General features: G+C 36.1%; 1 protein-coding gene across 7 annotated transcripts in view; it reads right to left on the bottom strand.

The window, feature by feature from the left end:
- The window catches only part of si:dkey-237h12.3 (teneurin-3), a 128,146-nt gene that overhangs the window by 56,383 nt on the left and 45,670 nt on the right, over positions 1 to 26,093 (bottom strand). For 5 of the 7 annotated variants that reach the window (XM_067380725.1, XM_067380734.1, XM_067380704.1 and 2 more), the window contains one exon: positions 6,206 to 6,392. In XM_067380725.1, coding sequence (XP_067236826.1) covers positions 6,206 to 6,392 — 187 coding nt within the window. The remainder of the gene's footprint in view (positions 1 to 6,205; positions 6,393 to 26,093) is intronic. The other 2 variants (XM_067380751.1, XM_067380743.1) reach the window with 1 other exon arrangement.

The following is a 26,093-nucleotide window of genomic DNA, read 5'->3' as shown; positions in this document are numbered from 1 at the left end:
TTCTACTTTATAATCTGCACGGTTATGAGCTGCTGCCATGACTCCAAACACACACGCACACACACTTTTTTCACAAGGGCTCGGATAGGTTCCGGGCCACTGCACACTGAATGAGGCACATTTAAAAGCCTTCACAAACGATTAACAAATACACTGACAGTGTGCCGTTTTGAGGCCAAACAATCCATAATTGATTAGCGGGAGTGTGACGCCAGCTAGAGAAAATGACTAAGCTAATCCTCATCGCCCCTTTTTATAGGGTGTGAGAATGTTGTTCGCATTAGGACTACTAAGAAGTAACTTCACCCCAAAGAGATTTTTGTACTTGTACAATCTGATTCTCTGTCAGCGTCCCACCTTTCCTTGTCATCGGATTGACGCTTGGAATGCTGCGGCACGAAAGAAGAGGCCCTACAAAAGAAAAGGGGAGGATTTGGAGGTTGAAAGAGAAATTGCAAACAAAAGAATAAAAGTCCTTTTCTAGCATAATCTGATATATAATGATACATAGGCTAAAGAAAAGAGTGGGCTTTTCAAAGGACTACTTGTTGACTTAAAGAGTTAAAACGATTGAGCCTATATGTCAAAAGAGTATGTGACTGGTGATGCAGTGGAAGATGAGTTTAAAGTGAAGACAAGGCCTCATTCTAACACTTGCACGTGAGACTTTAAAAAAAATCTGTGAAAAACAAGGAGGAATTGCAATCCTCTCAACTCCAACTAGGACTCAAGCATCCTCTTCGAGGCGGAAGCATCTGCCACCTCAGTAGGGGTCTGGGAACAGCAGGTGCCTCTCCAGCACTCGGCAGAGTGGCGGTATTTTAAGACGCTCCCTGGAGGTTTCTGCGCCACTGCCATTTTAGGACAGTCCCTTTCTGTTGGCATGTAAAGATCAGAGTGTTTGTGACAGACAGCGAAGTGGAAAGTTTTCAAGACAACGTGCTAAGAAAGGTAGAGTAGTGAGAAAAGGAGATGGTGACGGATTGGCGTACTACATGGAGGAAAGAGAGGAAGCTGAAGAGCGAGAGGTACTAGATTAATTCTACTGGGATCATTAATAACAGGAGAAGACTGTGTTTTCTGCCTAGATCTAGACACAAAACAAAGATTCTTCACTTGAAGTGATTACAAAACATCCCCCCCCCCTCATATCCATAAGTATACTCTCACTAGAGTCTTTCTTTCTGTTGTTTTTTTTTTTTCCTCTCCACAATGGAGCACAACAGCTGTGGCCCGCAAAAGATCAAAAAATTGATGCACAGCATTACCAACACTTCTGTTAGTAATGAACGTGTACAGTGCGACTGCAGGAAGGCCTCTCCGTTAAATGCCCTTTCATAAAGAAAACAATTTAATGGCTAATCTATTAGTATTACTTTAAGAGAGAGCTTAATTTGAAGTGATTTGCAAACATTTAAACCATTCCTGTCCTAAATATATGAAAAATATTCAGTACTTCACATTTAGATATACAGAGGTAAAGGCGACACGTTTTATTTGAAATTGATGAAAAGCTTTAAAGAAAAAAACCACTGACATTATGTCAAAATACCAAAGAAGAAAATCCACATTAAATTGCAGGCCAGGCTGATTGTAGACTGAAATTAAATTTGATTCATTCATTCAAGATGATCCACTCTACATTTATTTTTATAATGACATCCCATTCCTCTATATCCCACACACACACATGACTGCCTTGTTCATACTAGGTTCACTTAATTGATTAATTTAGTGTATTCTAGTCTACACATATTGCAATCATTTTATGATAGGAAGCAACAATGAATACATACAGTATATGTTTGCTTTACATACCAGGGAGCACAAAGCAATTTCAAATAGTGTTTGAAATTGCTTTATGGTTGTAAGCAACATATTTCGGCTGTAGCTGTTATTATTAGACTTGGCATGACAACAATAACATCTAGCCTTCAACAACTTCAACAACAAAAAAATTGTGTCAATATATCATCCATCATGATTTACTTTAAAAAGAGATCCAGTAAAACCTGTTTCACACGCATACTGCATTTTGTGCAAGTAAAAAAAAAACAAAAACAACAGTTTTCTCTTTTGACATTTTATGGTATTTATGGTGGGTAGCTTTTAACATCTGGTAGCTTTTTTTTTTTTTTAGCACATTATAATCACAATCTTGAGTTAAGCATTTAATGGCACACGTTTTGTGATGATACTGAGAACAGTTTAAAGCTGTCATTCGTCTTGTTTAACCTTTTGAGTGGGTGGCAGCCAAGGCTCCTGAAGGTATATAGGTATATGCAGGGTTATATAAACTGTACCATTATGACATTATCCTCAATATATCATCTAGAAAAGATTTAACTCCTTCATGCTTTACAAAAAGTTATTCCTGCTGGAAGTCATTTCTTGTTGGCCATGATTGACCACATTTACACATCAGTCTATGGAGTCAAATTAATGCCTTAAAGTTTTGCACAAAAATAAAGTTTTGCAAAACAAACAAACAAACAAAAAAGAATTGAGTAATAAAAAAATGTTTTGCAAACAAAAATAAAAGAATTGCAAAGGAAAAATAAAGTATTGAGTAGAAAAAAATAAGTTTTGCAAACAAAAATAATAAATTGCAAAATAAAATAACGTAGTATATTCAATTACAAAAATCAATGACAGCTGTAATCCTATTTTATCTTTGCCACATATTTTTCATGCTCAAACCTACTAAATCATTTGCAACGCTCATTTTATTCTGCGTTTCAGTCAAGCGTGCGCTCATGATACCGGTTTTCTTTTGCGGTTCTCTTTATGGCACCGGTTTGACGTGGGGGTGAAGTCAAGAAACGGGGCACGCCCCCGCGAAACACATCATCGGCAGGAGACGCAGATCGGAACAGATCAGATCAAGCATAGAGACAGAGCGCATTTATTATAATCTGAAAACCACGCCCACCTGGGGAAAAACAATCCAACCATCTCCAGGCTGCCTTCTTGTCTTTTCTGACTCATTACAAAAAACAAAACAATGCCTAAAAGGTGCTGTGTGACAAGGTGTACAGCTAACAAGCTAAAAAACCCATAAATAAGTTTTTATAAGCTGTCGACCCCAAAAAATGAATGTTTAAGGACACAAAAGTGGATACAGGCAGTGAGACAGAGCGCAACGGGTCATATTACTATAAGAAATGCATTGGAGGGGGTCGTAATCGGCGACAACATATGCTGAACAAACCAACAAAAACAAACCATTCATTATTTTTAACCATGTCAAAGAATTATTTCACCTGTCGCCGATTACGTTCCCCTTCAATGCATTTCGCGGGGGCGTGCCCCCGTTTCTTGACTCCACCCCCACGTCAAACCAGTGCCATAAAGAGATCCGCGCAGAAAAGTGCAGCGCAAAAGAAAACCGGTATCGTGAGTGCACACTTGACTGAAACGCAGAATAAAATGACAATGCAAATGATTTAGTAGGTTTGAGCATGAAAAATATGTGGCAAAGATAAAATAGGATTACAGCTGTCATTGATTTTTGTAATTGATTATATTTTTATTTTTGCACTGCTTTATTTTATTTTGCAATTTAGTATTTTTGTTTGCAAAACTTATTTTTTTCCACTCAATACTTTATTTTCCCTTTGCAATTCTTTATTTTTGTTTGCAAAACATTTTTTTATTGCTCAATTCTTTTTTTGTGTGTTTTGAAAAACTTTAAGGCATTTGACTCCATATCAGTCAGTTATATATATATATATATATATATATATATATATATATATATATATATATATATATATATATATATATATATATATATATATATATATATATATTTCCAATGTCAGAAAAAAAAGCAGTTTCAGATCTGAGGAGGACATTTTTAGATACTCACAGAATGTTTTCACAACACATAAAGTATTTTATTTCAAAAGGTCAAGGAAATCCCTTGTTGATATTTCATCCACTTAGTCTAAATACAGGCCAACTAAATTTCATGAATTGACTTATTTAAGTTTCAACTACTAACTTGCATGTAATTTAATGTATACATAAAAAAATATTGGCTTGCACATGGTGACTTATGTTTTGGCTAATGAAGTCTATTTCCAATGCTTCTGCATTCATATTCGGCCTCTGCAGGTCCCAGTCTACCGGGATCCTTCCTTTCAGCCTTTTGAAGTGAAAATGCTGATTGTAGCACTTAGAAATCTGCATAAGGGTGTGGAAAATCTATGATGCAGTACATTACTATTTACTCTGTGGGTCTGTTATGAACAAAGGCTGAAATTTGTAAAGGAAGTCATCCTTTTATGAAGACTAATTTTGCACTTTCAAACCTAAATTAAAAAAAAAGAGTCAAAAAACAATAAACAGGTTAAGAGACAGTGTCCATAATTACAATAAGAAAAAATGTGTATATAAAAAAAGCTTCTGAGTGTGTATATCTGAAGAGGGTAAGACTAACATGATATATTTTTACTTATGCTTGATATGATACTCATGTCATGCATACATAAATTCAATCTGTCAGGTGGATGCTGGGTAGGCAACCCTCAGCTTTAGTAGTACACTTCAAGATATCTGTAGTGACAGCAAGGTGCATTACATAAAGGTTTGTCTTGGTAGGATTTACCTCAGTATTTTCTCAAAAATGAGTAGTGAAAACTGATGGGAACTCAAATGGAAAATGTATGACTATATAGAATATTAATTCTGACACAAATGTAACTGATTGCGTAAAGTGTAATTTTAATACTTATACATAACACATAAATTCATTTTGATACTGAATGTTCAAGAGACTGTAAAAGTGACAAGCTATATCCCTATTTGGATGTCAGACATTTGTAGCATTGTCTGATTACCATATATAATTCTCTCCTTTGTAGCCATGATGCAGACTGATTTAACCGAAGTCTAATCAATGAATCCTACTGATGACTAAATTATTACTGTATGGCAGTAGCGGCACCTGACCGTAAATTTAGGTAGGGCAGATTCTGGGTCTTAATGCCATTTTAAGCTTTATATTGTAATCACTGAACACACACACACTTTTGGCAGAGGTTGTGTTTTTCAGTCTGAGGGTGGAGATCTGTTGATTGACATGCACTGAATATACAAGATACACATAGAATACTATCTTAGAATTGCCTTAATGAAGTATTTATTGCCTCCAAATGTTGTGTTAAAATATTACAAGTTGTGGAGGAATTCCAGTGAAGAAAAGAAAGTAATGTCTATTCTCAAACATAAAACAAACACAAAATTATATAAAGGCTACAACATAAGGTGATTAACATGAGCACGTTTAAAGGAATTTTACTTTCATTGATTTGATACGCTAGGGGATCCAGCGTAAAACCTGTGCCAAATCAAAATGTGTGTGTATCGTCTTGGTTTTGAGTGAGGTTTATGTAAAGTAACGTGAAAATAAGCAGGTAGTCTGAAATCTGCCCCAATGGTTCTCAATTAGAGCGTGCTGCAGTTTCAATTACATCGTAAAACTGTGGGCCGCTATAGAGCTGGGGAGAACTCAGACACCCTCTGCCCCACTTTTAAGCATAATATATACCTGCTGAAGCTATACATTAAATTTTTATATATCTTGCTCACTTTACAACTTAAAATAGTCTAGAAAATCTGAAAAATATTTGTTGCAGAATTTTGAACACATTTAAAATTTATATAGAGTTCTATGTTTTGGATTAATATTTCAGTGGGGCACTGCCCCACCTGCCCTTACAGATGAGCCGAGGATACTGTATGAACAGACGAGGATGCCACATGCATCATAACTAGATATATCCATGGACAAACAAAGACATGCTTCTCAGCTATGGGAAAAGAGTATAAATAAAATAAAATAAATAAAATAAAATAAAATAAAATAAAATAAAATAAAATAAAATAAAATAAAATAAAATAAAATAAAATAAAATAAAATAAAATAAAATAAAATAAAATAAAATAATGATTGACAAAGTATGTAAATATTGTTATAAAAGTGTTATTATAATTTTTATTATTACAATCAATACAGTACAGCATGTGTTGTAATGTTGTTTATGTGCTTAATTAGCTTCTGAAATCACTCACTTATTTTCTTTCACTTCTTCCCCATATAATGCACTATATGTTATGGACTATATATGAAATATTGAATACAGAAAGTGAATGAGTGAGTGAATTCAAACACAGTGAATGACTGTGCAAAAACAAGTACCTGTTCTCCAAGCCCACAGTGCCACCCAGAACCCAGTTTTCTTGCAGCTGCACACATTCAGACGCGCTCTGAAGCTCTGTCGGCTGATTGGCCAGTGATTGGTTGAGGGAGGTGACTGATGGATGCTGCTTGTGTTGATGTGGAGCAGGTGGCAGAGGGGGCGGTCCTGCTTGGCTGGAAAGCTGGTCTATTGGAAGAGGAGAGGCAGAGGTATTAGTGGAGCTTGTTACAGAATTCTGCTTTACACAAAGCGCAGGCGGATTGTGTGCCTGTTCCAGATTGGATTGGGTTAAATGGGATTCTTTACAGGATGATTTGGTCCTATGAACACCTTCAAATTTTCACTTCTCTCCATCCAGCTTCATTTAAGAGAGACAGAGGAGACAATTAACACTACATTATGAGAATCACATGGTTTACTGCAAAAATGTGATTTAATTTGTGAATTAAAAATAACAATGTAAAAAGATCAGTAATGAATGTAGTGTGAGACATAACAGAAAAAAATATGACTGGTAAAACAGAAAAAATATGACTGGTAAAATTTGGCCAGTAAAGGTGAATATGACTCAGATCGCAGCAGTATGATTCTACAACTTAACAAAGACGTGAAATTAAGTAGCAATAGTGCTCACAGACTTTTACGGCAGAGTAAACGTAAGTCTCCGCAGGCCATTGGCGGGGAGCAGATGTCTTATAATGGGCTCGTAAACTGAACGCTTCACGTTTGATTACAGCCAGAGAGAGACTCTCGTTTAACTAATGACCGGAACCTCCATTAGGACAGCAGGAAAAAAACAGGTTTTCTCATTTCACTCCAAGCTGGGTAATTGCTCCCCAAAATGACACTATGTGATTATCTCACTGTCCCATCCTGCCGCCGTGCTGACAGGTCTGTTTCCATCTGACTACGGGTGTCCAAACATATGCTGTCACACACCAGACTGTGACAGGGACGTACTGCTCAGGCAAGCCACAAAAATTCAATATTTGCCTTTATTCTCATGCAAAAGCGTATGTGGAGCATGATGGAATAATTTGTTATGAGCTTTTCCTTTTTCTTTTACGTTCAATAATTTAAATGCCAAAATGGTAGCGACAGTGATCAAAACATGCTTTATAATCTATTATTACCATTTCAAATGCATCAATCACAAAATGGCAAGCCAGATTTCTTTTTTTCCCACATAACATTTCATGTATGCACCATACTATATGTTATAATATACTATGGATTTAAAAATATTTGAACACTTAAGCTACATTTAAAATGTGTAAAATATCATCACTTTAACTATGGAAATGTTAACATGTGTTTTCAATGATCGGATTAAAATCAAATAGCACCTGACCAAAATAAAACCAATTAAAAGATGCATCACTGAAAGCACATTCTGAGCACATGCAACGAGGTGTAAACGCTAATGTGATTTAATTATTTGTAATACAGACATTGTGCTTCAAATAATCATTAACCATCACATTGACAGACTTGGTTGTAAATTTTCCATCATGCTCTACTTTATCCATCAATAAAATATCATAACACTTAATGTGACATTTATATCACAAGATCTCCTTTAGTCTTATCAAGTGCTTGGTTCTTGGAGACAGATTCTGGAGGTTCTTTTTATTCTCTAACTCTCATTTCTCTCCCCAGATCCTCACTCACGTGTCTCTCCCAGGCTATTTCCACAGGGGTCCTTTAAAACTTTATTTTCTTCCCTTTTCTTTGCTTCTAATCCTTATTAGCATCCTTTACTGTGGGAATGTTTATAAAGTAGGCAAACACAGTAGACTAAACACCTTATTTTTATCTCTTGAAATAATGGAAAGCATTTGGAGTTATCCCTCAATGTTTTTCAAATTCAGTAAAGTATGGAAATTCAAGTGCCATTTTGTGTGGATGAGTGTGATTAGATTTCTATAAAGCCACATAGGAGACCCATAGGAATGCAGTGTAAATGCACCTAAATAATATCCATAACCAGAATGTGTCCTCTTTTTTGTGTATATTTACTGTTTATAATTTTAAAACTTTTTTTTGTTTGTTTTTTTGTAAAAGGTTCTGATATGCCCTTCAGTAGGGGTGCAATAATTAGGAAATTTAATTTTATTGTTTTCTTTTTTCACAAGCAGGAAGTCATAATATGCATTTGCAAAATGCATTATTCTGTGAAATGTCCTTATTTAGTGGAATATTAATTTAAACAGTTCTGTTATCAGTGTCAAAGATTATTGTGACATGTAACACTGTTGCACTGCAGCACACCGTGAGATTTCAAAATCACACACATCAGGGGTATGTTTAAAAACAATCCACTACTTGCTCCAAAACTTCTCAAGAGAATCAACTTCAGTTAAGTTTTGTTTAGGTTAAGTAACACAAATAACTAAGGGTGGTCCGAATGATCGGGGGCCAATCATTTTTGGCCGATAATAGCTTTATATAGTTTGATTCACTATAAAGACCAATCAGGAGACGCAAAACTTGTGAGACAATTTTTCTATTTGCAGCTTAATTTGCTTCACTGCATTTATTGTTTGGAACACGGACAAAGTGAACTTTGACCTTCAGGTTAGCACCTAAATGGTTAAATATAGAAATGTCAAAATGCCCGGCGAGTATTATGTCAGTTATGTCTTAAGTGAACATAAACAATTGGGAAATAAGTCGCATGTGTATCAGTATACTGGATCCGCATATTCAGTTTTAAAATGACAGCAGACTAATCTTCCTGCTGCCGTCTGTCATCAATATTAATCAAACAACAAAAGACAAAATTAGACAAAAATGCTCTTTAGTAGATTTTGTAGGAATAATGTATATTTAATGTATAAAGTGAAGACTATGCAGTATTGTTTTACTTTTGATTACTTTCTGTTGATAGACTGTTCTGTTTTTATTTTCTCGTTTTTTTTTTTATATATTATTTATTTCACAGGAATGCTATATTTGTTAATCTCCAAGCTGTTACTAATCACCTCTAAGAGAGAGAACTGAATATGTTGCACGTTTCTTGCCAATAAATAATGAGTTGTCAATTCATGATAATTGCTCATCTCTTATTATTATTATTTTTTTTTTTAATACTTAAAATACAAAATACATTGTTGTTAAGAATAGTTAGGCCTATTATTTATTTTTATGATCAGTATTTGTGATCAGTGTTGGCTCCAAAAATCCTGATCGGAGCACCCACAAATAACCTTACATTAGGTATCTTGAACTACTATGCATTAACATTTAAATAAATAATTTAATTAAATATGCTTATATGTTTCTACATTGTACGTGTACAGTATCTTAAAAAAATACCTGCATGTAATTACAGCTGTAATTAAATTCTGTAATTACATCTAAAATTACACTGTTGAGCTTACCTTCTGTACCACCAAATCTGTCCCTAAACATTACAATAGCAGCAAAGGTGTTCTGCAATACAATATGAACACAATAAGTACATTGTGCTTATTTTTTGATGTAAATACATAGTAGTTAAAGACACCTAATATAAAGTGAGACCCAAATGAATTTGCGAAGACATCTCAGCACAGTTAGTGCAGGATAAACTGTTATTGCTGTTATTATGGCAAACATATATCTCTGGTGAGCTCTTAAAATGGGCCTGTCACAGACTAGTGCTTTGACAAGTGACTGAAGCCAGTGAGTGAGATTGAGAATGTGCATGTGACTACAAACTAGTGTAACGAAATATGTGCAGTCTGACTGCTAGTGATCATGACACATCAAGCACTGTATACTCAGATTTTAATTTGCACATGTTTGTTTTTTTTCGCTTTATTTTTTCTTGCTTTAAAATCGACAAGTTTAAAATCTTCCTCTGGAATTGTGCAGTAATTAAAGATATTTACTAACAACAAAAGTTCATACACAAGTGGTCATATACTGTACACTTTTTTTTAGCCATGTCAAGAACAATGAAACGGCAACTAATGTGTACTACATGGACAGAGGTTGAAGTGAGGAAAGAACAGGAATTATTATGACAGGTGTCTTGCCACATTCATGACAGAGTTAAAATAGGCCTCTGTGACAAGTGCATTAGACAAAGTGTTGGAGAGGAAACATGGTTCACCCTCCACTCCGTGCTTCTGACACAAAGAGGTCACCCGGTGCAAATACGGCGATGTCGTGTCATGCCCAGACACGGCGAACACCATTACACTTTCATGTTGTTTGCATTCGCTAATACATCAAACGGGCCAAGACGGTGGTTGGAAATTAAACAGCCAGCAATCTTAAGAGACAGTGAACTTCTGCGGCAGTGCAATTTGCCTTAAATGTGCCCTTAAGGTAACACATGCCTTTTTGAATGCGACTTAATAGAAAATTGTAACAAATTATTTCCTTCAATCTAGATAAGGAGGCACCGCTCTGATTCAATCTGAGCACCGCTAGACTCCACATACTAACAAATGATTACACACCGCATGAGCAGAATGTTAAAGCATTCGGCAGGCTTTCTATCCAGATTTGAGGCAATCAGCTTCCTTTAATCAAACGTCCGATAGCAATAAAATACAATTCTCTCTTTCTTGATTGGACGTACGCATTCTGTACACAGATTTCTCTTCTATGAGCATTTCTGTCCTGTCTAAGTTTACATTTACCTTTACATTGACATTCTCTGGCACATTCGGCAAAAAGATGAAGTGGCTCAGAAAGGAAATGTATTTTTCCATAAAGCTTTCATTTGCAATTTCAGCAAGACGGATACATCTGGCACAAAATTTCTCAATGTCAAGTTGTTCTACTATGATTTAACAAGATTCTTTTATTGGGTCGTTTTGATTAATACTGGATGGGGCAGCTGAAACGACATCTTTATTTTACTCTTACTGCTACCACTAATGTCTGTCAATGGAACACAGCTAAGGGATCATCTACATTTTCCTTTCTCATGATGGGGAGCTACAGATGACATAAACATGAAATTACACAAATGTATGCTGACAGGCATAAATATAGTGATGTCAATATTACTACTTTCTGCCTATTTGATAGTTACTTGAGCTAAATGTAAATCGATAAACAGATGTTTTTCTTTAGTTTGAGCAAACAAAACAGATCAAACTGACAGTTATCGTTCCTGGCACATATCAAGCATAATACTAAGTTTTCTAGTAACAGTAACACCAATAAATCATTTATGTAGGGTATTGTTTTCTTTCAGTGAAGAATGCAAACAACTAGTCTTTTCTAGTCTCAAAATCAGCTAAAAAACCCTTTGAGTAAATAGTTGTTCTCACAACAACATCTAACATTTATCAAAAAGAAATAAAAAATACATCCCCCTGCCTATGACAACAGTATAACATAAACTGTCATATTTGATAAATGAGACTAAATAGTACCAGAAAAGGGGGGGATGGTATTGGATTTCTGTAAATAATGAAAAGAAAATTGCATTCATGAATTCTGTGCTAAACAGGGGCCCTTTGAGGGTTAGACACCATGAGCATGTTAGTAACAGATGAATGTAAAATACGCATAATAGTCTGTGCATGCCTGAAAGGAATTAAATAATTATTCAATCTCAATACAAACAGCAGAAAAACAGAACATAAAATATCTCTAAACAAACTCTGAACCTTTTTCTCTAACAGTAAGAACAATGGACAATTTCGGAGGCAAGGAAAATGATGCATTAACATTGAATACACATTATTTGAGCATGTGATTTTGCTGAATATCTTTGAAATGTCTTGAAAAGCTTTTGCACTTACTCCTGCTCCTCGAAGACAGATTATAACACCATTCTTGATTATTCTGCGCCAAGCACTACCCTATATTTAGACATCCCTCCTTAGACCATCCATCCTTCCATTGACTTTGCCAGTCGGTATTACATCCAATCACTTGAGAGAAAATGTCACATTTGGAATAACCCTCCGGAGCATGGAAAAACCCAACAGTTACCAGAGGAATATAATTGTATTTTGCTTCAAGTTCAGTCTTTGTGAGTCACTACCACATCCTCGAAACAACCCAACATTTGATGTGAAAAACATAAGAATTTATTCATTTTGTTTACGAAAATCAAAAAACATAAAAACAAGCTCTCTAATCAGAACAAGATAGATAACCATAGGAAAACTTTCAAACTATTTTACTCGCACACTCTTCTGACATACAGTTTTCTGAGTTTTCAAGCGCACACAGAAAGTTCTCTTTTGCATCTTATTGTGCTTAAACTGTCAAATACACAAAAGGTTCACATAAACAATTAGAGAAAAGTGCATGTGTGCATTAGGTCTTAAAGTGACAGCAAAATTTCAATGTTTTTCTTTTATATTTTGTTACCCTGTAAGGATTCATTTTTAAAATAGGAAAGTTAGTTTTTAAACCCAGTGCTAATAGGGCAGGTGTTTTGAACCTGTGGGGCAAGAGCAGCTGTTAATTCAGAAGCATACACACGTAGACGCGCATGAGTGTTGCAATGCTGTCGCTCTTTATTTGAGCGTGCTTGTCGCGCATCTACATTTAAAATAACTAATTTGAGTGTGACGTGAACAACCTCTATAACTGTAGACACAGTTTTGCACACTATATGCAGCATAGGCTATTAAAAAATATAACAATGATGTTCATACGCATCAAGTATATATCAATGATACTGGCGTTGGTTGGGGGGTGGGTAATTTGCTAAGCTTAGGTGGGTGCATGTCCAAAAAAATTGAAAACCCCTGTAATAGGGAACCTGCAAAGGATTAGTTGTGTTTTTGTAGTTGCTGTGTTTGTCAATAAGAATAATAATGAACCCACCATTCAAGCAATTGCCACCCCTGAATTGTTGCTAATGTGAAAGTGAAAATAAAATGCGCACGACAACACATTCATTGGCATTCATAACGATTAGTGTGTATTGGTGCGGAGTGTTTTCAGTTAATACCTATGGAAGGTCATGGAAGTGTTGTCACACGTCGATAAACCAGTGCAAACATTTTCTCACTGTCATAACCCTAATGGCCACCCATGATGAGTGTAATATTATGAGAATACTGGGCAGTATAAGACTACAGTATCTAGCATGATAGTGAAACTTGTCTACCTGCCATGACAGGCTATTCAGGAGGCGCTCAGAGTCCAGCGTGAAGCAGAGTACAAGCATTTAATCAAAGACACGCCGCCGCAGAGCTGAAAGTGTTCCCTGGGACTAAAACCTAACAGAGAATAATTTCAGTCCCAGTTGGTGTTTTTCCTTCAGTCTGATTTCTAATTGTTAATAGCTGAATATGCTCAGTAGGTAGAATTTTCTCAGATGTAATGGTAGTTATTTGTCAGAAACATGGTGACATAACTTTCTTAGAATTTTCTGTCAGGCAGGAACTTTAGAACAAAAGGAAAGATGTTTCCTGTGACACGATCACCCTCAAGTCATTCCGCCTGAAACTGACATCGGCAATCTGTTACCAATGTAACGTTTCACCAAGACCCCAGTAAAGACTAATCATGTCTACATCACTTCTGTCATGATGCTGCTGAGAGCAAGTGTTCAGCTTTTGTCAATCATCAATTTTTGCCTTCTTCCTCAAAAGGGAACAATCATCGAAATCATTCCCCATATGTAATGAAATGTTAAAGTTTGACTCTTGCACTGCATGAGCAAATATCATTAAACCTTGTCACCCAAACACCAAAAAATATCCAAATACATTTGTAGGGGTGTGTCAAAAAATATCGAAATGCAATTTCTTATAACAATCTGTTCAGTGGTTCAGATTTTTTCCTGCCACCTTGTTTTAAAGCACTAATAAATAATTAAACAACTTGGAAAGAAATTCCAAAGTTTCATTCTCTTTAACAGGTTAACCATTCAGATTTATTTATTATTTATTTTTATTCAGATATATTTTTTATATGTTTTCTTTAAATCCATACTGGCCTTATATATATATATATATATATATATATATATATATATATATATATATATATATATATATATATATATATATATATATATATATATATAAACACTAAATAATAATCAAGATTATGGTTATGGCTCCCATTGCTGTTAAACCTGCCATGTATTTGCAGCAGTTAAACATTGTAATCACAGACATGTCCTTTCTGCACTGTCATGTACTTTTACTCCACCCCCATACCACCCTTAATTTGCACTGCCTTACCAACACAAGTCATGTTACCATATGATGTAAATTCAGTGTGAATTCACGTTTGATTGAAAAATGATTGAACAATGATTGGCATAGAGCGAGCGAATTCAGCATGATGCTGGATTCCCACCAATGTTGTCAATAACTGTATTGTTTCACCACTGTAATGGTAAAAAAAATCAGTCACTTCAGCACTGTTCCCCATGAGTTCCTCAGCATTTCAAAATGCATCAGTCATTCTTTACAGCTTTGCATGATATTAAAACTTTGCCCAGTAATCAATAACTGTGCAGATCATAACTGCAGCACTTGCTTAGAATAAACAGAAAGTTATCATTCGTTTTGTATGGATGCTTAGATAGTTATCATCATAGCTTTCGTTTTTGGTCATACTGAGTAAATAGTAGGGCTGGATAAAAAAGATCAGTTCCCAATTTTAAATTTATTCCAGGGCTTGAATTTCGACACGGTATTGCGGGTATTGTGCATAATTTTACTCATTCCCACAGGTTTCGTGCTTACTAAAGTTTATCATATGCATGACTTGTCAATTTAAACATTCAAGGATTTAAAAGCATTCAGTATTACTTGCATGCTCTCTGAGAGAGTTTTCTGTGTGCTCTGGGTACCTAGAGCGACAATCACCTCTCGAGTACCGAACTGAGTGCTTTTTCGTGGCTTATTGTGCTTAAATGGTCAGAAAAGGACAAAATTATTTCAAAGTGCCTGTCTTGGTAAGTATTCACAAAAACACAGTTGGTAATGTTTTAAGTGAATGTAAAGTTAAAGCTGCATTCCGCGATTTTTCCTCTTTGTCGCCATCTCGTTTGAAACCTGCAATTGCAGTCATATGCCGAACAGTTATCTGTACGTGCGTTGTGCATCGGCACAGCTCATCAGCGCAGATGAATCTAATGTTTGCTGTCAATCACTACACCGGTGTGGATACTGTACTTCTGAAACACAGATTCAACGTCTTGAAAGTATGACCAATATAAGAATTTTCACAGGAAAATATCATCTGAACAAGTAAGTAACATGTCTGCCACTTTTGTTCTGACCAACTGAGGAAAAAAGCATTAGGCCTACAATAAATCGCGCTGCCAATGATGATTAAATCTAACGATCACTTGGCTCGGATCATTCCAAACCGTGCAAATTATTATTACTGTTATACTTTGTTCTCAAATCATTAATGTTAACAACATCAGCATTACTATGACTATGTGTATAGCGTTACCTGTAGATTTCAATTTCTGTAGCCACTCAACAGTCCAAAGTCTTTTGCTTTTTGACTATGGGTGAATCTCCAGTTGTCACTAAAGATTGTCATTTGGATCTTTCTGGATTACAATCCACCATCAAAATGATAAGTTTAATTATTTCAGCTGCTGTGAGAAAAGGCTATAAATGTGCCGCTACCAGCTGCATCCTCACGTGATAAAACCGATTTGCCTGGACTCCTTCTTTCTGTTTACGGACGTGACGTAATGACGCACAGAGGAACTGCAGCATGCTCAAATTTCCTGCGGAAATCCACCATGTCGCTCTTATTATAAAACATTATTACAAGCTTACCGTTGTGAATCAAGCTAAGATAATGAGATAGTTTTGAACACTGGCTGGTTATGTACTTGCTCAAAAATTGATTTTGGATCATTTTTAACCAAAAATGTTACGGACTGCAGCTTTAAGAAAGAAAATGCATGTGTAACAGTATATTAGATCCATGCATTAGCTCTTAAAGTGAGAGCAGCCCAATGTACCTGCTACTGTCTGTCATTAATGTTAACCAAAGAACAAAAGATAGTGAGAAGAATTCATCTGTACTTAATTTTTACAATGAAACATTTGATTAATGTAGAATTCCTTAGGGCTGCACGATCGCAATTAAACCGCACACGATTTAGCAAAGGCTGGGGATATTTTATGCGCAGCTTGTCAGTTCTGTACGGCTCTGTGATCAATAGTAAATGCTTCTCCATCTGAAAGCCAGAGGGTACTCTTGCACAGAAACTCCAAATATGCCCAGCCGCAGAAGTAGATAACACACATCATTCCAGTAAAACCTTATGGGCATCATACTATCGCTGTAGCTGAATAAACATAAGATTGAAATGCTTTGATTGATTAAATGTGACTAATAAACACACGACTGCCTTATTCTGTGTAAGAAGCCACATCATCTCACAGAAGGATGCTCAACTGTCATTATGAAGTGAGTTTGGAATAAAAACATTATTAAATGTTGTCTTTTGTTGGACAAGATGTTAATAAATGCTATGTATTTTTATTTTATTGCATTTATTTGTGCTTTTGCTTGTAATTTGTTTATTTGTTCTTGTTTATTTTGTAAATTCAATTCAAGGTTAAAAATTAAGCTTCCTTGTGCTGTGTGTAAACTCATGCACAACAAAATTGCCCCATTGTAAAAACACAAATATACACATTTAGGCGAGATAAGTTTAATTTTTTATTAAATGTCCCATTTATATCTAATGTAATAGCTCAATCAGTGTTTTTCAACAGCGAAAAGACATCAATACAACAAGCTGTAAACAATATGTCATGTAATGTTACATTTACCTCAGAAAAGCCATTCAGTAACCTCAAACTTGACAGACAGCTAGAAAAATTAACTCTAGAGAGGATGTATAGTTTGCAGCATTAGTTGAGAGATTTATAGTACTATACCTGATATATACACTGCTCAAAAAAAATAAAAATAAAGAAACACTTTGAAAACACATCTGATCTCAATGGGGAAAAATATCATGCTGAATATCTATACTGATATGGACTGGGTAATGTGTTAGGAACGAAAGGATGCCACATCATTTGATGGAAATAAAAATTATCAACCTACAGAAGACTGAATTCAAAGACACCCCAAAAATCAACATGAAAAAAATGATACAGCAGGCTAATTAATTTTGATGAAATTTCATTGCAGCAACTCACTGGTACTCAGTAATTTGTATGGCCCCCACATGCTTGTATGCATGCCTGACAATGTCGGGGCATGCTTCTAATAAGATGACAGATGGTGTCCTGGGATATTTCCTCCCAGATCTGGACTAAGGGATCACTGAGCTCCTGGACAGTCTGAGGTACAACCTGGCGGCATTAGATGGACCGAAACATAATGTCCCAGATGTGTTCTATTGGATTTAGGTCAGGCAAGCATGGGGGCTTCATCCTCCAGAAACTGCCTGCATACTCTTGCCACATGAGGCCGGGCATTGTCGTGCACCAGGAGGAACCTAGGACCCACTGCATCAGTGTAGGGTCTGACAATGGGTCCAAGGATTTCATCCTGATACCTAATGGCAGTCAGGGTGCCATTGTCTAGCCTATAGTGGTCCATGGATATGGCTCCCCAGACCATCACTAACCCACCACCAAACCGATCATGCTGAATGATGTCACAGTCAGAATAACATTCTCCACAGCTTCTCCAGACACTTTCACAGCTGTCACATGTGCTCAGGGTGAACCTGCTCTCATCTGAAAAGCACAGGACGGCAGTGGCAGACCTGTCAATTCTGGTGCTCAATGGCAAATGCCAATAGAGCTCCACAGTGCCGGGCAGTGAGCACAGGGCCCACTAAAGGACAATGGGCCCTCTTAAGGCCACCCTCATGAAGTCTGTTTCTGATTGTTTGGTCAGAGACATTCACACCAGTGGCCTGCTGGATGTCATATTGTAGGGCTCTGGCAGTGCTCATCCTGTTCATCCTTGCACAAAGGAGCAGATACCAGTCAAGCTGATGGGTTGAGGGCCTTCTACGGCTCTGTCCAGCTCTCCTAGAGTAACTGCCTGTCTCCTGGAATCTCATCCATGCTCTTGAGACTGTGCTGGGAGACACAGCAAACCTTCTGACAATGGCACGTATTGATGGCACATCAATACATGTCATATATATCCTAATTTGGATTATATATCTCCAAATTAACTGATATTGAATCAAAATCGAATCGCAAGCTTGTGAATTGAATTTTAATCAAACAGTGAAATTTGTGTCAATACCCAGCCCTACTAAATAGCCAACAAATAAATAATAATTTACCTAAAACAGGGGAATGACTTAGAACAATGCGACCACAATTTACCTAAAACAACTAAAAAAAAAAAGATAAAACATGGCCACAACTGAAGTAAAACAAAAGAATTCATTAATAAATCATGCTCACGTATTAAGTTGGATTTTTACTTCTTGGTTACAATATATTTTTCCTCCATGCCATGATCAGGGCTTAGTACATATCAATAATAATTTGTCATTAAAAAGAAATTGTGCTCCTACTCAAAAATAAACAATCACTAAAAGTGTGTAAACCAGCAGTTGTCACTGTCTCTCTGAAACTTTCCTCTGCATCACAACTCTTTTTTTATTTTTTTAATTTCACCTACAGACCTGTGGTGAGGTTCTTTTTATTGTCTAAAAATAATTTGTGATGTTTTGTCTCACCAAGTACCTGGTAAAGTCTTACAAAACAGTATAAAAGAAGGATGGATGTCAGCAAAAACAAGCTCTTCAGACACTGTCTGCTAGTGAGCCGGGGAAAGGTCATGCATTTGCACATTTCCTTTGATTTTTCATCAGCACGATGCTTCAAAAACAGCTGTGGTAAAATGTGCTAGGATCAACCAATTTAAATGCTAAACTTCTCCAGGGCTTCTTAAATACACACTGAAAACAAATCACTTGGCCCACTTTGAAGAGCAGAGTGGGAAATTGAATGACCCTAATGTTAAGGTGTATTGTGTCCAGGCTGGAGTAATAGAGATTCTGCTGTCTGTGTGGCTTTAAGAAACAGTTTCATCCTTAAACATTGTTAGTCCTTTTCTCTGAGTCTTTAAATTGAGTTAGTATTGATAAAGCTTTCTGCACTCCAATGGGCCTAATTCATTATACTCTTTGCTTCATAAGGTATGCATTCATCCATCTAATATTCCTGTTCAAACAAATTAAGATGTCACAAATAACATCAATAAAATAACTACAGCATTTACTGTGCTTATCACATTCACTGACATCTGCATTAACCTGTAAGGAAATAAAAAGGCATGTTTTCCTTACTACATGCAAACAGTATACTGGCCAAAACATATTTAAAAGATATGCTAAATATAAAAGAGCAGCTTAAGGAAGTATATTTTTACAATTAAAAAAATATATTTCCAATCTTAAAATAAAAAACTGAAACAATATAAATATGTTTAGCTAAAGGGGTCATGAACTGCATTATTTTATTATTGTATAATGTTTCCTAGGGTGCACTTATAATGTTAGCATGATTTTTACTTCAAAAATTGTCATAATTTACAAATAAAAGGCATTTTCCTACCCTGATTTAAGCCCTCTGATTTGAACACTCTGATTTAAGGGGCGTGTCTGCAGTGAGGCTTCAGTGTAAACGCCAACTGCTGTGATTGGCTAACATCTTTGCATATGAAAAGTATTACATGTGGAAGTCTCAAAAACTTTTACCACATTTTTACTATTAGGTTCTCAAGGTTTACCAATCGTGAAAAGTGTTGATTATAGCATTATATTGAGATTGTGGCATGAAAAGTTTCAGTGTTCTAATGTTGTTGAACGCATGAAAACAGTGATCTCGTCATTGTAACTCGATTTCTGCACACTAACGAATGCTTTAATCAGAACTAACAGTGCAAACAATAATGTAAATAAGAGATTAATTGAATAAAACGGGAGTTTCGGAGTGAGTGTTGGCGAGAGTCCAGAACTCAGTCGCTGATAAATTGTTTGATTGACAGCTTCAGCAATTGTAAAGGGAGCGTTTTTTGATCGCTTTCTATATATAATTTAATCACAGTTAAAATAACAGATTATTTTCATCCTACTAAGAGAAACAACATGAAGTTGACTGTTTAGTCACTGGTTTGATTTACTGACAATAAACGATTTTGAGACAAAGAACATCTGATTTTGGTTAGATATGTACACATAATCCGTACATATCAAAAGATCTGTACAAAGCAATAGTGACACAGTAAACACTTTTTTACTCACATAAGTGTGTTGCGCCATTCCTGTCGGATCCAATATAGAAGGCACAGCATTGTTTTTTAACTTCAAGTTCTCTGAAAATCCAATTCAGCTACTGTGTTTTTCCACAACCTGGCACTGCACAACATTTTGCACCCTTCAAAGACAAGTTTATTGCTTAGTTGCTAGATCCAGTGTTAAGAGTCACATCTTTTATTTACCTACTACTGCTACTACTTCGTCATGAGCGAATCAGTGGTCGGTGCTAAAGTAGTTACGATTTAGTAACAATGTAGAATCACCTATCTATGACATAATAAATAGGCACATTCCACATCAAGTCGTAATCTTGGTTTCAATAAAAACTGTTTTTGGACTAATGAGGAAGCTTTCTGTCAGTGGTGGCTGGTGCAAAAAAAATTTGGTGGGGCACAATTTTTTTTTTTTTTGAAATGCAGGAATGAATAGGCTAATTGTTAAATAATCATTTAACAAGTGATATAAAAATGTATCATTACTAATCTAAAACATGGAAAATTCAGTATTTAAAGCATGCATAGGACTGGGATCTAAAAAAAAAATAATAATCTGTATTTAATTATATATATATATATATATATATATATTTCATATCCTGCCCAATATTGGAAACAATGTTCATATTGAAGACTATAAAAACAAACATGAATGCATGCGCGCAGCGGCGCTCGTTCACGGAAGTTTGTGCTTGCTGAAGGCTCGTCCCGGCTCGTCCACGCCTGACTGCAAAATGGAAATATTTTCTCGACTTTCTAACATTTGCAGATGGAGAATATATCTGTGAAATGTAAATAATGCACTGAGAAAATTATTGGATGTCAATAAGTTTAAAAAAAAAATATTAAGAGGTATGTTAGTTTCCACCAATCGCTGCACAAGTTAAGGTTACGTATGATGACGAAAGCACGTTAGTGCAAGCCCTCCCGGAACCCATTGAGATTGCATTGCAGTGCCTGCAGTTCGGAAAAAAGTTTTTTGAAGTCTATGGGAGCAGTCGGGGCAAATCTCCGCCAGACTGAAATGCCCAAAAAGAGGCGGTACTCCACAGAGCGTGACTCGATGCTGATTGGACTATATCCAGAGGCAGAACAAACAGCAGTGACAGCTAGCGTAACTCTGGTTGAATGTGATTGAAAAATCCGTCCCTTTCTCACTTTGGTAGTGCGTTGCCCTATTGCCCTAATGAAGAAACCGACCCTGCTTTCTGTTCTTAAAATTACAATATATTGTAATATTGTATATATTGTACAATATATCTTGTAGTATGATGACCTGTTATATGTCAAAAGATCAAGGAAAATTTGAATTTCTCAATTCATGACCTCTTTAAAATGCATATTGGAAATACATTTTGGGGCATTTTATATTTTGAAATGTATTTTAAATATATATGAAAATATATTTTTTGCCTTATGGCCTGCAGCCACAAAACATTGCTTCAACATTCCTCAAAAGATCTTCTGATCCTTTTTTAATGTAAAACATACCCTACATTCTGAACGATCACTGGTAATCTAAGCCTGTGCTCCATGTTCTCACACTTCACAACTCCGTAGACTACCTGATAACTTTCAGACAGTCTGTACAACCCTACTTCCAGTCAGGTTGGTTTCACGCCTCAGGGTAGAGACTCAAACCTTAAGCTCTCCTCGCATGTCAGAGTAATGCACAAAGGTAATCTTGGCCTGACAGACTGTGCCGCTGTGTACTACTCTGCTGCCTTCTGAATAATGAATCCAGTGCTTCTTCTAGTCATCCTCCAAGCAGAGCAGTCTGGAAATAGCTCCACAGCCACCCAATCTAAAACACCCCACTGCTGAGCTAGCCTTTAACCCTCTCTCTAATCCCGGAAAACACACAACGCTGCGGCACACTCAAACAAGCACGCAGATTTGCGCTCGATCGCATCACCAATCAAGTTATATGCAGAAGGGGTTTTAGGTGTTCTTATCATCCTTAAGGAAAGAGAAAAACAGGATCAAAGTAGGGTGGCCGACTTTCTTCGAACGCCGCCATGCAAAGCGAGCTGGCACAATAATGACCAATGGCAGCTCTGAGCGCTGAATGATGGATGACAGTAAAAGGAAGAAGCAGGATGGAGGAGAAGACTGAGATTTTAAAAGCAAGGCCTAATTATTCAAACTACTTCACCCTATTCCAGGAATTCCTGGGTGAGAGCTCACAGACACACTAAAGTGAGCAGACAAACTCAGAACAGAAATATCGGGATGAGTGTCCCTTCATTAGAAGATCAAAGAGGCTTTTTTTCCCCAACTATAGCTGGGATTAATTCAAAGGAAATGGGTCAGGGTGAGCGAACATTCAGTCGCTGCAGAGGCTGACACATCCCAGATTAGCCTGATCATGTTGAGTGGATAATCATTCATAGTATCACTCTGAAAACACTTCACTTATACATGAGTTATTTAACAGATTAAGATAATTCCACTGTTAGAGCAAGAAACTGTGACTGAAAGACAGAGAGAAAGCATTCATTACAGAAACATAATTTCCATAATATTCAAGTAATCATTTGACTATTTGACTAATTTGAATAAAACAGTTGACTTGAAGATTATTTCAAATAAATTTTGTTCTTTTCCATTCATCAAAAAATCATGAAGGAAAAATAAAATCATGGATACCACAAAAATATTAAGCAGAACAACTATTTTCAACATTGATAATAAGAGGAAATGTTTCTTGAGCAGCAAATCAGCATATTAGAATGATTTCTGAAGGATCATGTGACACTGAAGACTGAAATAATGGTGCCGAAAATTCAGCTTTGCCATCACAGGAATAAATAACATTTAACACAAAACAGTAATTATAATTTTTGGTCACACTTTAAAATTAGAGTCCAATTCTCACTATTAACTAACTACGACTTTTGTCTCAGTTAACTCCTAATTACTGCTTATTAATGGTTAGTAAGGTAGTTGTTAAGCTTAGGTATTGGATAGGAAATGGGTAGAATTAGGGGATATAGAATATGGTCATGCATTAATATGTGCTTTATAAATACTAAAACACAGCCAATATCCGATTAATATGCATTCTAATAAGCAACTAGTTAATAGTGAGAATTAGACTCTAAACTAAAGTGTTACCCAATTTTTAATTTTAAAATTTTAAGTTAAGTTATAATATATTTCATAATATTACTGTTTTTACTGTATTTTTCATCAAACAAATGCAGCCTTGGTGAGCATAAGAGACTTCTTTCAAAAACATTGAAAAATCTTAGATCATAAAATTTTTGTTGAAGAGCTGTTGAACTGGAGGAAAAAATAAAAGATCAATCTTTTGCCAAACAGTGGCACAAAGGTAAATTTACTTCAAATAAATTTTCAAATGTTTATTAGCACTTATGGTTAGCACTGTTTTAGCACTGAATTCAGTTATGCACCCAAAAAATCTGTGCTGAAAATGTGCTCAACATTTATACCAACTTCGACTATAGAGAATAAAGCTAAAATCGATAATAACCATAATTTACATAGAAAGGAAGCATGTTTAGACTCAAAAGACAATTTAAATACTCAAGAAGCGCTATTTAAGTGCATTTAATGCATGGTGAATATATGACACTAAAATATTCATTGAATTCGCCCCATTGTTTACACTCAGTAAATTTACCGACAAATGGCTTGTCTCTGCACATTAAACTGCATAGGAGTAGGAATTTTAACATCATGTACTCACTTTCCCTTTAAAAGCCAAATTTTTTCAATCTACACTACAAAAATGTTTAATGGCTTTTTAGTTATTACTTGGCAGCCTCATTCATATTTAGTATTCTATAACTTTATGGGATGCTTCAAACTCATTGGTGCTGTTGTACTAAAAACACCATAAACAACATTATAGGCTTTTAAGATGAGGACTTCTATCTCTCTCTGCATTAATGTGCCATCTATTCTGGTGCAACCCCAGCATTGTCTGGGAGAGAGAAAAAATCTGAGTGATGCCCTTACAAGTTCACTAAAAAATGTCAAAAACTGGGAACCATGCCCAACTCTCCTCTTCTCCCCATCACTTCTTGTCCGCTCCCTATTGTGCATAAACGTGCAAAACAGCAAATAATAAATGAGCTGAGAGATTAAAGGTACACAATAGAAATGCCTACTTAAAGAAATCATGTAAATTACAATGCTTTTTAACATGCAATAAATTAATGAACACAATTGTGCAAACAGGTGCAGACTATACACATATGTAGTCATCACATCCCACAAAAAACAATGCTGTACACCTCACCTTGTGGCCCAAGCCATAAATCAAATAATAGCCCTGCACAGGCAACAGAACATTATATAACACTTGGAGCAGGACGATTATGTTACCTTTGTATTAGTGCTTGAGTAGGGAGACCTCTGTCATCTGTAAATATATGTGGATTTGCGTGCATGTGACCCTGCTCGACTCTGCTGTGAATTTCGCCTTGATGTATCTGTTCTGCTTACTCTGGCCAGCTCTCTGTACACAGCGATTACTCTCTGTCCCGGCTGCTAGAGCTCTGCTAAGCACTTCAATCCATCATCGCCACACCTGCCCTGATGCAGGCCCCTTGTTAAATCATAGTCTTCCATACCTAGACCTACAGGACAGGGCAGGGCAGAGCGGCGGCAAACTACAGCACTGCAACACTACATTTCCCCTGCTTAGTGTGAGAGTGTGAGGGCTGGACGGTATATCTGAAAATGTGTCAGCTGGAACTGATCCTGCTATATTAATTTTTTTACCATGTTATGCAAGCACTAAATCTGACACTAATACGTCTATAGTCCACTATGCAAACTGTGTCGCAACATAAACAGCTCCATTGCAACTACACACAACGTACACACTGCAACTAAATTCAGTTGTCAGTTCACCTTTTAGTGCTTAATCCTGTTACAGTTTATTACAGTTCAGTAATTTACGGGAGTGACAACCGCATTCTACAACCGAATCAACTCCCAAAAAATGCATGTAGTGACAACCGCATTTACAAAAATTCTACGCAGTATGTATGGAACCGAACTAAACAACTAGTTGTTACATGTTTCTCTCTTTTTTATGTGTGGACATTGCAGTGCAAGGAATCACAGGGAAAGTGGTAAGAGCCTTGACTCATTTGTGTTGCCACTTCTAGCTAGAAAAACAAAATACAAGCACAAGCCCACAATAACAGCCTAAATCTGAGGGCTGGGCGGTATATCGAGTTTGTACGATATATCAATATATTTTTTATATACGATATGGAATGAGGCAATACGTTTATATTGATATACAGTAGTTTGTATATACATTAGTTTGTTTTCAGTTTTCCTCAGTGATTAACTTACATTTCACAGGTATATTCTCCATTCCGTAAATGTTAGAAAGTCATGCAAATATTTCCATTTTGCTGTCAGGAGTTGATGAGCCTTATGTAAGCGAGTTTCCGCTAAACTTCACACTTCAATGAACAAGCGCCGCCACGAGCATCAAACAGACGGAGCACAATAGAATAGGAGCACCATAATTCTAAAATATACATTTTGCTATAATATTGGTTGTTGAACAATAAATGTGCCATATGTTGAATTTTAAACATACAAATAAGTGTATTTTTCATGATAGCAGTAACTGTAAAGTGATTATTGTAATGGGGAAATCAAAATAGCCTAAAATAATTAGTCTGTGCTTTTGTTTTT

Source organism: Chanodichthys erythropterus, chromosome 1 (genome assembly GCF_024489055.1).
Source record: "Chanodichthys erythropterus isolate Z2021 chromosome 1, ASM2448905v1, whole genome shotgun sequence".
NCBI lineage: Eukaryota > Metazoa > Chordata > Actinopteri > Cypriniformes > Xenocyprididae > Chanodichthys > Chanodichthys erythropterus.
The sequence above is the reverse complement of the archived record's forward strand: the minus strand, read 5'-3'. Positions and strand labels throughout refer to the sequence as shown.